The sequence below is a fragment of the Pimephales promelas genome, chromosome 2 (assembly GCF_988280905.1).
Source record: "Pimephales promelas chromosome 2, fPimPro1.hap1.1, whole genome shotgun sequence".
In the NCBI taxonomy this organism is placed as follows: Eukaryota; Metazoa; Chordata; class Actinopteri; order Cypriniformes; family Leuciscidae; genus Pimephales; species Pimephales promelas.
Window position 1 is genome coordinate 36,933,013 of NC_142770.1, and position 16,632 is coordinate 36,949,644.

The 16,632-nt window shown below is 37.7% G+C and overlaps 1 protein-coding gene and 2 long non-coding RNA genes across 3 annotated transcripts; 2 read left to right on the top strand and 1 right to left on the bottom strand.

The window, feature by feature from the left end:
* Positions 1-5,380: 5,380 nt before the first annotated feature.
* LOC148997301 (uncharacterized) lies at positions 5,381-5,992 on the top strand. Its single transcript, XR_016146161.1, has 2 exons — positions 5,381-5,443; positions 5,829-5,992. It is a non-coding gene; the product is annotated as an uncharacterized LOC148997301 (long non-coding RNA).
* Positions 5,993-6,357: 365 nt separating this feature from the next.
* On the top strand, positions 6,358-8,954 carry LOC148997302 (uncharacterized). The gene is made up of 5 exons (XM_089118984.1): positions 6,358-7,687; positions 7,790-7,929; positions 8,151-8,355; positions 8,443-8,547; positions 8,713-8,954. The coding sequence occupies exons 1-5, from the start codon at positions 6,997-6,999 to the stop codon at positions 8,829-8,831; spliced, it is 1,260 nt and encodes a 419-aa protein (XP_088975110.1). The 5' UTR covers positions 6,358-6,996; the 3' UTR covers positions 8,832-8,954.
* Positions 8,955-10,029: 1,075 nt separating this feature from the next.
* Positions 10,030-10,769, bottom strand: LOC148997303 (uncharacterized). The gene is made up of 2 exons (XR_016146183.1): positions 10,728-10,769; positions 10,030-10,198 (listed from the first exon to the last, which is right to left on the bottom strand). It is a non-coding gene; the product is annotated as an uncharacterized LOC148997303 (long non-coding RNA).
* Positions 10,770-16,632: the final 5,863 nt, after the last annotated feature.

Below are 16,632 nucleotides of genomic sequence, written 5' to 3' on the forward strand. Positions count from 1 at the left end.
GCTATTCAAGAATGTATGCCACATAAAAATAAATAAGGCAGAATTAGGCTTACATATATTACCAAAGATTATGGTATTATTTATTGCAAAAATTCAATATTTTTTATGGTAAATTTTGATGTACATACATGCTTCATCGATGCTGTCATTGTCTTGCGGTGGGGTGCTTGATTTTGAAGGTGGTGATAGATGAAGTGTTGATGCACTGGAATCAGCATCATAGTCACTTGCCACTGCAGCAGAAGGTTCTTCGTCCAGACGGGCTCTCTTGGAAGGAGGGTGTTTGGCCTTCACAGGACTTCGGATATTTGAAAGTCGCTTCAAGAGCTTTTTGGCAACAGTGTCCTGTACAACAGAACAAAATCATTAATGAACAGTTTTGAAACAATGTAAGCAAAACAACATGCTTTAACTATAAGTATTAAAGTAAATAAAGTCACTTACCCACTCGTGACTAGATCCAGTTGACTTATCTTTTATCATAGGGTAGTATTCCACTAACCGCTTTGCCATGGCAAGAACTTCATGTTTAGTGGGGTATTTGCAGTCATCTGAAGATGCTCTTGCAATTGAGATCATATTTGTCATGGTATTTCGGATGAGCCGGCAGAAGAGCTCCTTTGATAAGGTGACTTCACTCTCTTTTCCAAGACGCTGCTGCTCAAAGTATGCGCGTCTCACATGTTGTAGTTCACTGTCAGTGAAGAGAACGTATTCTGGGCTGGGTAACTTCAAAAACTTTGAAGTTCTGGGGTCATCTCGGTTTGAACTTTCATTATTTTCATCATCTGCTGATGAACCTTGGCCTTCAACAGGAATCGTGTGCCCCTAAAATACAAATGTATACTGTACATTAATCAAATCAGAAAAAGTAATTTTATTTTCAGAACATCTCATTTGTATGTGTAAGTGTTGATCTTTAACCACACCAACTGACATATGGTGTGGCTAAAGTACTGAAAATGTAATTTCCACTAACAGGTTAAATATCCAAAACACATTAAGTAAAATTACCTGTTCTTCCTTATGAGTCATAAGCCAAATGGCTTTGCGCCGCAGGAAGTGCTCAGGACCAGGAAAGAGATCCCGGATATCATCTCGTGAGAGAGTTGGTAAAATTTCTTCCCCAATGTTAGCAGCTTAGATTAGAACACATGTACATATGTTAGTTAGAATAGCTCAGGATTCTAAGCGTTATACTTTCTATGCAGAACTTTTCAGATATTTTAAAAATATATCCACATCATATAGCTATTTAGTTTACCCAAATAGAGAAATTTCAGTTTTGTAACATGGACCTAACAGGGCAGAAATATTAAATCTATTAAATGATTTGTGAGTAAAAAAAGGCAATAATGATACAGTTTCATAACACTTGACAATAAGGTTATTTTTGTTAGCATCAGAAAATTAATTAAGTATAATGAAAAAACAATAAACAGTTGTAGAGCATTTAACAAAATTGATTAATAGTAGTACTAATACAATAGTTCATTGTATGTTTGTTATGAAATAACCGATGTTAGTGTAAACACATTTAAATAAAAACATTTAGGTAACACTTTATAATAACTGCATGATATGAATCATCAGTTAGCCTAAGCATTACTAAATAGGTAGGCTAATTCATAATTCATAAAGCACTAAAAGACATTAATAAGAAGTTTATAAACGCAGCTATAAGCTAAATTCTTTTTTCTTTATTTATAAGCATCTATTATGTTTAATAATTGTATTTTCATACTTTATTAAAGTCGCCATGAAACGGAAGTTGAGATTATCCTTTTTTCCTTATTGTGACGTATATCCGAGTTAAACGGCTTCTGAGATTAGAAAAAAATGTAGGGGCGGGGCTTGATTTTATCCTTTGGGAATTGATTGGATCGTTAGAGGTTGGGCGTTGCAAACAAAATGAAGGCAGATTTAAATGCGAGTTTACAGTCAAGTTGTGGAGATAGCGTCAGTCACAATAGCCATGCTCTCTAGTAATAGATTTTGACCGGAAGAGATATACTACAGAAAAGAAATATTGCATATAAAAATATGAATGGTAAAATTTGATTTCATGACGACTTTAATGATCAATTTATCATTTCTAAATTAGTACATTATTTACAAACCAAGTATTTAAGAGTTGCCAGTGGTTCATAAAATCAGTTAGATAGTTTATTAATCAAGTAAATGATTAATAAACTATTAAAAAGGTACATTTATACATATTATTATTTGGACATATGTGTTAATAAATGCTTTATTCACATGAATTCCTACTGTAATTCAAATGGTTAATTTGGGTAGTTATAAAGCATTTAGTAGTGGTCAGTTAACTATTTTTGTGAGCTCATCTAAAGTGAGGAATTTTTATGCCTCGTAAAGCTTTTATAAAAGAGATCTTAAGGCTCAGTTATCTTCTAAAGTTTAGGTTCTCAATCCTGATCCTGGGGTCTTGCAGCTGTGCAGTTTGTACTCTCCCTTATTTAACACACCTGACTCAGATCATCAGCTCGTTAGAAAAAAGCCATATAAACTGAACTGGGTGTATCAGATAAAGGAGACATATAAAATGTGCAGACAGTGGGTCCCAAGGACTAGGATTGAAAAGGAAACAAACACAACACAGAGTAATACACGTCTATGTTCTGTATCACTTGTGTTGTGTTTGTTTCCTTTTACTGTTTAGAAGATAACTGAGCCTTTAAATCTTGTATGTTAATAAAGCATTCATTAACACAAATAATAAGAATTTAAATAGTTTATTAAAGCATTTATTAACACACTGAGTAACTGTAACTAGGCCTATATGTCCAAATAATGTGAAATGTACCGTTAAATAGATTATTAATCATGTCCTTACACATTCTAACTGATTTTATGAACCACTGACAACTCCTAAATATCTGGTTTAAATAATGTAATAATTTAGAAATGATAAATTAATTAATAAAGTATGAAATACAATTATTAAACACATTATAGATATGCTTATAAATCAAGAATAAAGCATTTATTCTGTTTTTATAAACTGCTAATAAAATCTTGCATCACAATTGTGATTGTCAAAACATTTGGTAACTTAACAGAATTTTATTAAGTTTAGTGACAACTGTTACATGGTACAATAACTGGTCTAACGTTATTGTTTTCTTATTATTGCTGACACAAATTTCAAGATTTCAATTCAATTCTTGTGATTTGATTTTGATGTTGATTCAATATCGATTACTTTGGATAAATATTAGGCACAGTAGATACATGTTAATTTTTCTTAAGAAAATAATATCTCACCTAGGCCTGATTCTGTAAACATACAGAGCCCTGTCAGCTGGTATTATTATTAAAGGTTAAAAATAACAACTATATAATATAATACATAGCATAAGCCTAATATATAAATACAATGTGTTTTATTACAATAACAATGTTATAATATTTTAAGGATATATATATGAAGAGTTCAGATGCAAAAGCCTCTAAGTGCCATTTGAAATTTTCTTCTAAAATGATCATTTTTATCAAGCTTGTATATTTAAGTTCAGTGATTTCACTTAAATGGCAATGATAATTACCTATTAATTGTTATTTAAGTGAAATTACTGAACTTAAATATACAAGTTTGATAAAAATCATCATTAAAGAAGAAAATTTCAAATGGCATTTAGAGGCTTTTGCATCTGAACTCTTCATATATACAGTGCCCTCCACAATTATTGGCACCCCTGTTTAAGATGTGGTCGAGGACTTTTAAAAATTCTCCCTTTTTTTTAAACAACATAGAATCCAAATGCAAAAAAGAGAAAAATCCAACCTTTTATTTAAGTACATTACTTTGGTGGTAAAATTTTTTTTTTTTAAAAATAAAAACTTCAAATCATGTGTCCCACAATTATTGGCACCCCTGATGTTAATACTTTGTACAACCCCCTTTTGCTAACAAGACAGCACTTAATCTCCTCCTATAACATTTCACAAGATTGAAGAACACAGAGAGAGGGATCTTTGACCATTCTTCTTTGCAAAATCTTTCTAGATCATCCAGTATCCTGGGCCCTCTCTTGTGCACTCTCCTCTTTAGCTCACCCCACAGGTTTTCGATTGGATTGAGGTCTGGGGACTGAGATGGCCATGGGAGGACCTTGAGTTTGTGACTGAACCATTTTTGTGTAGATTTTGCCACACGTTTTGGATCATTATCCTGCTGAAAGACCCAATGACGACCCATCTTCAGCTTTCTGGCAGAGGCCATCAGGTTTTTATTTAAAATGTCCTGGTAGTTCAAAGCGTTCATAATGCCATGCACCCTAACAAGGTTCCCAGGGCCTTTGGAAGAGAAACAGGCCCACAGCATCACAGATCCTCCACCATACTTCACGGTGGGCATGAGGTACTTTTCGGCATACTCATCTTTTGTTTTACACCAGATCCACTTAGACTGTTTGTTGCCAAAAAGCTCAATCTTAGTCTCATCCGACCAAAGCACACGATCCCAGATGAAGTCCCAGTGCCGCTTGGCAAACTCCAGACGTTTACGTTTGTCAGTGTTAGTGAGAAAAGGCTTTTTCCTAGCATGCCTCCCAAACATCTTGTTGGCATGTAGAGAGCGTCTGATGGTTGTTTTGGAGATTTTGTGACCCCAAGATGCCACTATTTGATGCAATTCTGTGACAGTGAGCTTAGGACTTTTTTTTACTTTTCTTAGCATCCTCCTCACAGTGCGTTGTGGCAAGATAAACTTGGGACCTCTTTCAGCCTTGTTTGTCACTGTTCCTGTTGTTTTAAACTTCTTAATGATTCCTCTAACTTTAGATATGGGCAATATAAGGTGAGTGGCTATTTTCTTGTAGCCATTGCCTGACTTATAAAGGTCATCACACATCTGCCTTACTTGAATGGTGTGTTCTCTTGTCTTTGCCATGTTGACAAATGGGTAAGAGAATTAGGCCTCTGTGTCATGTCATATTTATACCCCAGGGAAATAGGAAGTCATGAATTACTAATTAAAAGTTCCTAGATATCCTGACCAACATTAGCAACTACAGAAAATATATATATTTTTTAAAAATCAATTACATTTTTCAGCGGAATTGTTAGGGGTGCCAATAATTGTGGGACACAGGATTTGAAGTTTTTATTTTTCTAAATTTAAAAAAAAAAAAAATTACCACCAAAGTAATGTACTTGAATAAAAGGTTGGATTTTTCTCTTTTTTTGCATTTGGGTTCTATGTTGTTTAAAAAAAAGGGAGAATTTTTAAAAGTCCTCAACCACATCTTAAACAGGGGTGCCAATAATTGGAGATGGTCCTCACTGCAGAACATGAAATCCACGGGGAGGAGTCGGATCCAGAAATCCAACTCCTCCCACTATATATTCTCGCCCCCACGCGCCTGACCACAACCAGTACCAGCATTTTGATTAAAGTGGTCCATTGTTTGCTCTCATCAGTGTAAGTCTACATTTTGATTACTACTATAATCGCGATAGATTAATAATTTAGTGTGTGTATTTAAGTAAATTTTTGATAGTGTTCATACTTTTTGATAACGCCGAGACATGTTTAACTAGTCCGCCAAACTGCCATCCATAAATGGTAAGTTTAGGTCGTTTTTAGCGTTAACTTGAACGTTATCACACACGTGTAGATGTGGTCTACCTATCTAAAGTAACGTTAAAGTAACGTTAGTTAGTTTAGGATAATACTGCTGGTACTGTTTATAGCTAGGGTAAGCTAACATGTGTTGTCAGTCTAGCTAACGTTACTCACTAGCCAGGATATGCATCGCTAACTTCGCAAGAAATAACCTTTGAAATGCATTTAACGTTCTTCATAGATGCACAGAACAGTGTTGCGACATGAGCAGGTTGTCATTCAGAGATGCCAGAGCTGTTGCTGTAATTATCATTGCCCGTTCTGCGGACCAAAAGTTTTCAAACCCACCACAGAACTTCACGTGGTAAAGAATCATGTCTCCAACCACTTATCGTTGGCAGTACAACATCAAGGCAAGTTGGCATTGATTTTATTTTTTATTCGAAATAATTTAAACGTTTTTCATTATTATACATGTTCTTAATGTTGAAATTACTGTACTGACGTTATCGTTTGCTTATTAGATTAAATTTGCTTTATTTAAGTCTTATAGTGTTGTAATGCTTGAACAGCTAAATAACATATTGTTGACCTTTTTTAGCATGCTTCTTACATCAGTCTATCTCATAAGTAAAATAGTCATAACCCCAATAATACATGAATTGTTTATTTAATCAGTTATACCATACCCGTATTACCACGACTTATGCCATTATGACTCAGGACATTAAGTGTTATCCCTTTATTTACATTAAAATTCATATATATTTTTTATTTATTTATTTATTTATTTTTCAGAATTCCTTATTGTCAAGTGCAACTTGCAGTGCAGAGTACAGGCACATTTTCACTGTTGCTACTGTTCAAAAACAGTCATAAGGAAAGTCCAGATTATAAAACATCTACAAGTATGTTCAAAAAGACAAGTTCCACCCACAGAAACTGTTGAGACAGCTGCATTCATTGAACCAGTTGCCAGCAGTGAACCAATTATTCCAAGTGAACCGATTATTTCAAATGAAGAAGTTTCCTTTAAAGAACCAGCTGTGGCTGAAGGTGTCTCCTTGCCTGTAAAATCCCTGGCTGTTCTCAAAAATGTTCGTATCCAGAAAAAAGTGCTGTGCGTTCACTGTGGAGTGACCATCAACAAGAAAAATCTTGATGTTCATGTTAAAAGAAAACACACTAAAAAGATCTGTGATGTTACAGAAAATCGTCACCTACCTTCACAGTGCATAGACCCAGTTAATGGTATATATGCAGTTGAAAAGTCATTTTACAGACCATGTTCTGTAATCCATGTCCAGAAAAAAACCTCATGTCAACATCCAGTTGTAAAATGTGAAACCGACAAATGCAGTACCAATGCAGAATTAGCCAAACGAAGTGGCTTTCAGCACTTTGAGTGTATGCATATGAAGTCGTTGCAGTTCTGTCCATGGCCTAACAGGACACCTGTTGTCCTTGAGGAAGATGTCCTGTTAGACATGATATCTGCAAATGTGTTTGGGGAACCGACAAAAACATCATGCATGGTCGCCAAGGCAGCAGCAAGTGCAGCTGTTGTTCCACTGTCTGTTGAGGTGACTATTGGAGGTCCATCTACAAAAAAATACATTTCTGTGTATGAAAACAAAGTCTCGTACTACAGTAGACTTGGTAGAGTCATTGCTTCCTATGACAGCACTCGCAACACGTGGCATTGTCCCTGTGCAAAGCCAAGAAGATCTTGTTTGCACAAAAACATAGCTAGGTGGCATCTCTTCCAGGTACAAAGGCAGTTGTTTACATCATCACCCATTGCCAGACCTGCTCAGGGCCTAGTACAAGAACATGCCTTTCAGGAAAGTACCAGATTGGAATATCCCCCCAGTGGTGAAGGTCTCAAACAAATGGTGTATTACTTGATGAAAAACAAAACACTGCCAGCCGAACTCCCCCAGAAGTACATCACAGGCTCAATGACAATCAAAGACATTCCCAAACACCTTGTGCCAAAGGAGACTGTTTGCTCAGAATGTACAGGCAATGTGGTCCTAAGTGAGCCAGTGTTGATTACTTCCAAAGGAAAGTGTATAACGTACACTGGCATTGTTGAGGGTAAGTATGAGTAAAATACCTATTTAGTGTAACATCACTGTGTTAAGCTGTCTCAATGAATATTTTTAAATTATTTAATTATTATTATTTTTTTTTTTACAGGATTTTCTACCTACTACCGCATGTGCAGCAACTGTGGTCTAAAATACCGCTATCAAGAGTGGACTGATGGTCTTCACAATTTTGATGACCATTTGCTGATGTCATTACACATGTGTGTTGTCCTGCGCCATTCACTCCAGGTTTGCTATTATTAAAGGTTTTAATTGGCTTTATGCACAGCTGCACTACTTCCTGAACTTAAGCCAGCAGGCACACCTGGATTAATCAATTTGACCAATAATGGCAGACAGGAAACAAGGAGCTGGCTGAAGTTCAGGAAGTAGTGCAGCTGTGCATAAGGCCAATTATATGGTGTTCTTTTAAATTATCTATATGCTAATAACTAATCTTGTCAAAACAGACTCATCATGCCATTAGCAGAGCTGTTGAGGTTTTGGAGACCACAACACAACAGAAATTTCCACGTAAAGAAAAAATCCTTCATGCATATATGCATTTCGAAGCACTAACAGACCATGACTATGCATACTCCTGTGTTAAGTGCGGCTACCATCCCGCGGTTGTTGTGATGGATCTTCACAAAAAGGCGGCATTTAATATGCCTGGTAAGTCATATCAACATAAGAGCTATTAATAATATAAAAAATATTCTATAAACATGTTCTTTGTTTCATTGAGAATTTTTATTACAGTGAGTGAGATTCCTCCTCCACCACCTGAATATGACGGTCAGGTCAATTTGAAAGACTTTTGGACATCTGTGACTGCCGAAGTAGTTTGCCGCGGCCTATTGGGCAGTAAGGAGTTATTTTGTTTTTGTTAGACATACAAGTCTAGCACGTTGCATAATGGATAGCAACAGTTGTTTTAAAATAATTGCATTAAACTAAATTAGCAAGGGAAATTACCAACCAAATGTGTATATTTTAGTTTTTATTTATTGAAATAGTACATTTTTTCAGGTGCCCTTCAAAATCCTTTTTTGGTGTCACCATCATACCACTACTGGGCTCCCTGGATTGGTCCCAACACCAGAAGAGAAGATATTGGCTGCGTTCCAAACCGCATACTCAATGAGTAGGTACTTAATTTCAATAAGTACTTACTCATCGAGCGCTAAAAGAGTAGGTACTTTATAGCCAAATCTCGTTGAGTATGAATGCGAACCGGACATCTGCCATGTTGACGTTATCATGTGACCTACTACGCGTTATCACAAGCGCAACACCTTCATGCAATAAAAAAAAATATGAACGATACGTTTAATTAATCTACCTATAAATATCTTGATATATGATGAAACTTGCTCATTTTGTTGTGGTATTGTTGAAGAAACAGCTGCCTATTTATTTTGTGAATACATTTAGGGTTGATTTAAGTTGTTATATTTTAAACCCTACTGTGACCAACAGTGTTATTCTAACGAAATTTTTTTAATTAAGAAACCCCAAAATCATCATCTCTTGATTATGTTGTTAATTTCTTTATTTTATACCCAAAAAGTTTCTCCTTGGTTTTCCTCTTTTTCTTCATGAATTTACCTCGTTTCATCCCTCAGATATAACAACAACTTTTTTTTATGTATTATAAAGAACTATAATGAAGATATTTAGCCTTTTTTATTGTTCTTATTTCCTGTGTATAAATATAATTGTAAATGTCATATTATGATGTACACAAACCAATGATCTTTATATTTTCTGTTTTGTCACTATGATTGTTACATAAACTATAGTATCTTTCCATGATCTTGCATATTAATAAGTTTAAATTATATGAGCGACAGGTGCTCTAACACTTCATAACATCAGTAACTTGACAGCACAACCTAGAACAGCGTTTGTAATGTCTGCACAAAGGAGACGGGCAGCTGCTTGAAGATCTCTTTTGGAAAAACTGTTGATTTTATACTCCAAAAATGTAAGTATCACTGCTTAAAAATTAATATTACCTCAGAATGAATTTCATTGTTAGCCCACCCCAAAACTTAAACAAAATAATAATATTAAATGCTGACCAATACTTATATAACTTTTTATATACTAAAAATATAATTTAATAAAACAAGCAAAATGTAATTTGTTTTGTAATATGACAGTAATGCATGAATTCATTTATATTGCTAAATGCAGTGAAACATCTCAATTGTCAGTCAATCGATGAATTAATGCATAAATTAATTACATTTTATATACTGACAACAATAAGAAACATGAATAAATGAGTAAAAGAACAAATAAAAGTAAATAAAAGTAACCATCACAATAAACAAATGCATATACAAGTCAACACATGAAACAGCTTTATTCAAACTACAAGCATGTATTTACAGGCACTGAACCCCAAACCCTACTGCCGACTCAACACAGCGGTTCCCATTCATTGATGACAGCATTCAGCATCATGAGCCTCTCTCCACTGGATAAACACACGCGTGTTCTCCTGTCCCTGTAACATACAGACAAGATTCACATTACGAGCTCAACACTGCATTTACATGTTGAGGTTGATGTGTTAACTCACTTTTAATCCAACTTAAATGTTCCTCAATATATCAACACCAATAAGGGACAAATTAAATATCATGTTTAGTTACTTTATAGATGTTTTTTATTGACAGCACATAATTTGTCTAATGTAAGCAGTGTTGACAACAGTGAATTATCCTACATAATAGCACACACATGTATTTTTCATGTTGGGATGTGCTCACCTGCAATACTAAATACAATATTTTCCTTCCTGATGTAAATAGACATTTTAAATAAGCGTATTTAAGATGTATGGTTATGTAAATACACGTTGAAAACGTAACTTTACGGTTACTGGAGCTCCCCTGTTATCAATACATAATAAAACATGTGTTTACAGCAAAATCACAACTATACTATACTGTCTAACTCCTTTCGACGTTCAACAGTTAAAACGTTTACTCTATAGTAGTTTAACACATACGATTTAAACCGTATTTACTCACATTTGAAAACCCCCGCGTCGCTTATCTCCGCGATGTTGATATTTGCTGTGTCCCAATGTGAAGGCTGCGTACTTCGAAGGCTGTAGACTTCGAAGGATGCAGTCTATTTGGCCTTCGAAGGACGCTTCATGTAGCCTTCGTGGGATTTCCTAATTGCGCAACCAGGTGTTCCCTATTACTGCTCCTGGCGCCAAGCACAGCTGCCGTACAGCTGCTCATTCATTTAATGAAACTGAGTAAACAGCTATGGAGAAAGGCTATTGTCATTTTGTTGTTTTATATTTTACTGGAAATTTTATGTTTTATATTTTCCTGTCTTTAAATGAGGGGCAATATATATAAAATCACATAATTTCAATTCACATAACCACTAAAAAAATATTTCGAGTCGTGTATTTTCGGCTCAAGAGTTGGCCAGAGCTGGTTTAATGCTAGAGGCTGCGTCCTGAATAGCCAGATTACACTGTAAACTGTTCAAATATTGGGTGTTAACCTACGTAAATATTGTAGGCTAATGAAATAGCCTAAAAAATAATAATGATAAAACATAGGCACATATATATAGCCTATTCAAATGTTAATCGTACCATACGATTTTGTAGGGTTTTCTTTTTATTGTCTAAATGGACCATGGTGAATATATTTATACAGGCTGTCAATCCTATTTGAATATTTTAAACCAAATATAAAAAGTCCAGTGCAAACGTCGTTACTCCCGCTCGTCGTCGTCAGCTGTCAGTCACAGTTGCTAGGCGACAAGAACAATCCTCCGCAGGCTAGACCGGTCCGAGTGCTTCAGGTGCGCACTTTGATATGGGACGAAGTTGAAGTTAGCAACAATTTGTTAATATTGTGACAATGGACCAACAATTTGTTACTTTAATTTTTAAAATAACCAGTGGGAGAATGTAAGGAACTTCATACTGCGATAGTATTCATGTACAAATGTGAAGTAGCCTACCCTTTTCCCTCACAGGACCACAACACTACACATTTTACATTAAACGACACAAAACAAAAGTATATTATAGTTTAAATGTATCAACCTTGCAAACACTCACAGACCCTTACAAAAATAAACAAATATCCAGAGCCATGAATTCTCTTTTGTGTACACATGTAAAGTTGCATAAAATAATGAAATAATGAATAATAAAGAAATACAATGTACAAGAAATGCAATACAAGGCTATAAAAGCCGTTTTCGCATTTCCACTTGACAAAACCATGCAATGCTGACGAATGAGTTAAGATGAATAATAAGAAGAAAAAAAACGAAAAAAAAAACAAAACAAAAAAACTTTTGGCTCTTAACACTGGTTTCTCTGGCTATTTGAGTAAATAAAAACATAATACTTTTACATTTAAATGTGAATTTGCCGTCCACCACTGAACTCTCGGCCACCCTTTTTTTAAATAAAAATGCTGTCGTCACCCGCGCAATGATTTATGGGGTAGGATCGGGTAGGATAGTCCGCGAAGTGTCCATGGGTGCTTCTCATTTCTTATTTGTGCATCCTCGTTTCCTTTCCTTGCTTCCTTTCCTTGCGTCTCAGCTCCACCCCCTGTAGGACGCGAGGGAAGGAAGCGAGGAAAGGAAAGGAGGACAGAGGAATCGAATAAAAGCTTTTTTATATCCATTGGAATACTTGATCACTCGAGCGTCACTCCACAGTGTCATCAGCAGCGCTAAAAGGATCTGCCCTTATGTTGAAGTTTGGTTATTTAATAAATTCATAATAATAAAAATAGGCTATACTGTTGAAATTTTTGAGATGTGTGGTTTATATAAACTGCAAAGGTAAAGTATAAATTAAAATGATTGTGACCGATGTGAAGGGGGAGGAGAATTGACACGTGCGTCACGTTTAGTCAGTATAACAGTTCCGCGTAGGATGCACCTGTGTATCCTCGCTTATGACTCCTCAGAAAGCCTCCTATCTCCTCGATCCTCGACTCCTCACGGTGCAATTAGAGAATTGAGATGTCCTTCAAGATGGCTGAGCTCGATCGGTTTCCGGGTCATAGGAGGGAGGACGGAGGAGCGAGGAGACGAGAGGCGTTTCTCAATGTCAAGGAAGGATCCTCGGAAGCCGGAATTTCGAGGATGCTACGTCATCGACGTCCGTCGAAGGACTGTTCCAATGTCGAGGATCCTCAGAATTTTAACCAAGGACTGAGTCCTTCGTTCGGAAAATATCCCATACACAGGAAAGGATGCATATGTGTAGCCTTCGCGCTCTTAAATCACCCACAATCCTATGCGCAGCTTTGCTATCTTGATCAAAAAATAAAAAAATGTCGACCGTTAGCGGAGTCGGAGTGATAACGGCAATATGCTTTCAAATGTAAGCAAGTATAATTTCAGTTTAGCCATTTATTTAATGTTTGTTAAACTATTTAACATATCGGCTCAAATTTGCTGAGGGGATTTAAAGCTGTTCCCTTTTACTGGTGATTAACTTTTTAATTTTTACTTCATTAGCCTTTTTTGTTGGTCACATATTTTACAATTGCATGTGTTTTAACAGCTAACGTTAGATCATGTTGCTATATGGAGGTAGTTCTGTTAACTCCGGTAATATAATCGTTTTTGAATGAATAAACTCCTTTTTAAATCAATATTTTGTGTCAAATTATTGATTTATTTGGTAGGTAGCCATGTTATAAGTGGGAAAATGTATAGCGAGGCGGTTGTTACAGCGAATACAACCGGCTGATCAAGACCCCTCTGCTTTAGAGTTTGCGGGGTTGTATTCACTATAACAACCGCCTGGTTATACATTATCCCTTTATTTATTTATTTCTATGAGGACTGACAAGACAAAATAAGGACTGTCAAGTGTATTTAAACAGTGCAGTACACCAGCACAATGATTTTTGCAGCGCCGAAGCGTACCTTTCACTGATGTAATGACGCAATGACGTGCACTTGCTAGCCTGTTCCATTTACGTGTTCTCCGAATGCTAAAGAGGACCCTTGCCTAGCCTCTGAAGGAAATGACTTGGAAGGACCCGTCCTGCCAAGGAAGTATCCTTGACATTGAAAAACACCTAAAGTCTCCAATTCAACCATTTACTTATAATAATCAAAACTCAGGTACAGAATGACGATCAAGGAATACACTCAAGCTTAACACAAAGTAACAAAGACGAGAACCGACCAGGACTGAACAAACAGAGAGAACTAAATACAGATACAAAATTAAAGCTGCGGGCCCTCGCACCTGTAGCACGTCGGGGTCTGAGGCAGCCGTGTTGCATTTTCTGCAGCTCAGCCAGTGCGGATGTGCATTTGCTACGCTGCTTCGTTAAAGGTCACTTCCTGTTGCCAGAAGGTGGCGCTATTACTGTGGGTGAATGTCGGCATGTAGATTTGTTCAGGGCGGGAGTCTTGTCAAACGTGTTAAATTTCGTGCGGATCTGGGCATTTACAGCCAAGTTACTACAACTTCCTGTTTCATGGCGAATCATCGACGCCACGGACACACCCATCGACGAAAATGCGCAGATAGCACAACTTTACATCGTCAATGCCTTTAGAAGGTACAGCAGAAATTTGAAGTTGATCCGACTAAATCCCTAGGAGGAGTTCGTTAAAGTACGGAGTGTGTAAATCTTCCCAAATGGGTGGCCAAATTCAAAATGGCGGACTTCCTGTCGAGTTTAGGGTATGGGTTCTTGAGGCTTTTCTGTGCGTCTGGACATGGTAGATGTACCACAGAAATTTCGTACATGTCGGTCAAACAAGCGGCGGGGGCTGCTTCATTAAAGGTCACTTCCTGTTGCCAGCAGGTGGCGCTATGACTGTGGGTGAATATCGGCATGTAGATTTGTTCAGGGCGGGACTCTTGTCAAATGTGTAAAATTTCGTGCAGATCTGGGCATTTACAGCCAAGTTACTACAACTTCCTGTTTCATGGCGAATCATCGACGCCACGGTCACACCCATCGACGAAAACGCGCAGATAGCACAACTTTACATCGTCAATGCCTTTAGAAGGTACAGCAGAAATTTGAAGTTGATCCCACTAAATCCCTAGGAGGAGTTCGTTAAAGTACGGAGTGTGTAAATCGTCCCAAATGGGTGGCCAAATTCAAAATGGCGGACTTCCTGTCGAGTTTAGGGTATGGGTTCTTGAGGCTTTTTTGTACGTCTGGTCATGGTAGATGTACCACAGAAATTTCGTACATATCGGTCAAACAAGCGGCGGGGGCTGCTTCGTTAAAGTTCACTTTCTGTTGCCAGCAGGTGGCGCTATGACTGTGGGTGAATGTCGGCATGTAGATTTGTTCAGGACGGGACTCTTGTCAAATGTGTAAAATTTCGTGCAGATCTGGCCATTTACAGCCAAGTTACTACAACTTCCTGTTTCATGGCGAATCTTCGACGCCACGGACACGCCCATCGACGAAAACGCGCAGATAGCACAACTTTACATCGTCAATGCCTTTAGAAGGCACAGCAGAACTTTTAAGTCGATCCGACTAAATCCCTAGGAGGAGTTCGTTAAAGTACGGAGTCTGTAAATCGTCCAAAAATGGCCGTCAAATTCAAAATGGCGGACCTCCTGTCGAGTTTAGGGTATGGGTTCTTGAGGCTTTTTTGTGCGTCTTGATATGATACACGTCCCCACCAAATTTCGTGCATGTAGGTTGAACGTGGACGAGGGGCTAATTTTTTCCAATTTTCTAGGTGGCGCTAGCGTGCCATTTTGCCCCGCCCATCCGCGAAACCCACAAAATACGAAATTTTTCACCAGTCCTGACATGCGTGCCAAATTTGGTGAGTTTTTGAGCATGTTGCGGCCCCGAAAATGGCGCTTACTTTGCAGAAAAAAAAAAAAAAAAAATTAAAGCTGCAAGCAGCGATGGGCGGGCCCTCGCACCTGTAGCACGTCGGGGTCTGAGGCGGCCGCGTTTCATTTTCTGCAGCTCAGCCAGTGCGGCTGTGCATTTGCCACACTGCTTCGTTAAAGGCCACTTCCTGTTGCCAGCAGGTGGCGCTATGACTGTGGGTGAATGTCGGCATGTAGATTTGACCAGGGCGGGACTCTTGTCAAATGTGTTAAATTTCGTGCAGATCTGGGCATTTACAGCCAAGTTACTACAACTTCCTGTTTCATGGCGAATCATCGACGCCACGGACACGCCCATCGACGAAAACGCGCAGATAGCACAACTTTTCATCGTCAATGCCTTTAGAAGGCACAGCAGAAATTTGAAGGCGATCCGACTAAAGCCCTAGGAGGAGTTAGTTAAAGTACGTAATGAGTAAATCATCCAAAAATGGCGGTAAAATTAGAAATGGCTGACTTCCTGTTGAGTTTAGGGCATCGCTCCAAGAGACTTTTCTGTGCGTCTGGACATGGTAGATGTACCACAGAAATTTCGTACATGTCGGTCAAACATGCGACGGGGGCTGCTTCGTTAAATGTCACTTCCTCTTGCCACTAGGTGGCGCTATGAATGTGGGTGAATGTCGGCATGTAGATTTGTTCAGGACGGGACTCTTGTCAAATGTGTAAAATTTCGTGTAGATCTGGGCATTTACAGCCAAGTTACTACAACTTCCTGTTTCATGGCGAATCATCGACGCCACGGACACGCCCATCGACGAAAACGCGCAGATAGCACAACTTTACATCGTCAATGCCTTTAGAAGGTACAGCAGAAATTTGAAGTTGATCCGACTAAATCCCTAGGAGGAGTTCGTTAAAGTACGGAGTGTGTAAATCGTCCCAAATCGGTCGCCGAATTCAAAATGGCGGACTTCCTGTCGAGTTTAGGGTATGGGTTCTTGAGGCTTTTTTGTGCGTCTGGTCATGGTAGATGTACCACAGAAATTTCGTACATGTCGGTCAAACAAGCGGCGGGGGCTGCTTCGTTAAAGGTCACTTCCTGT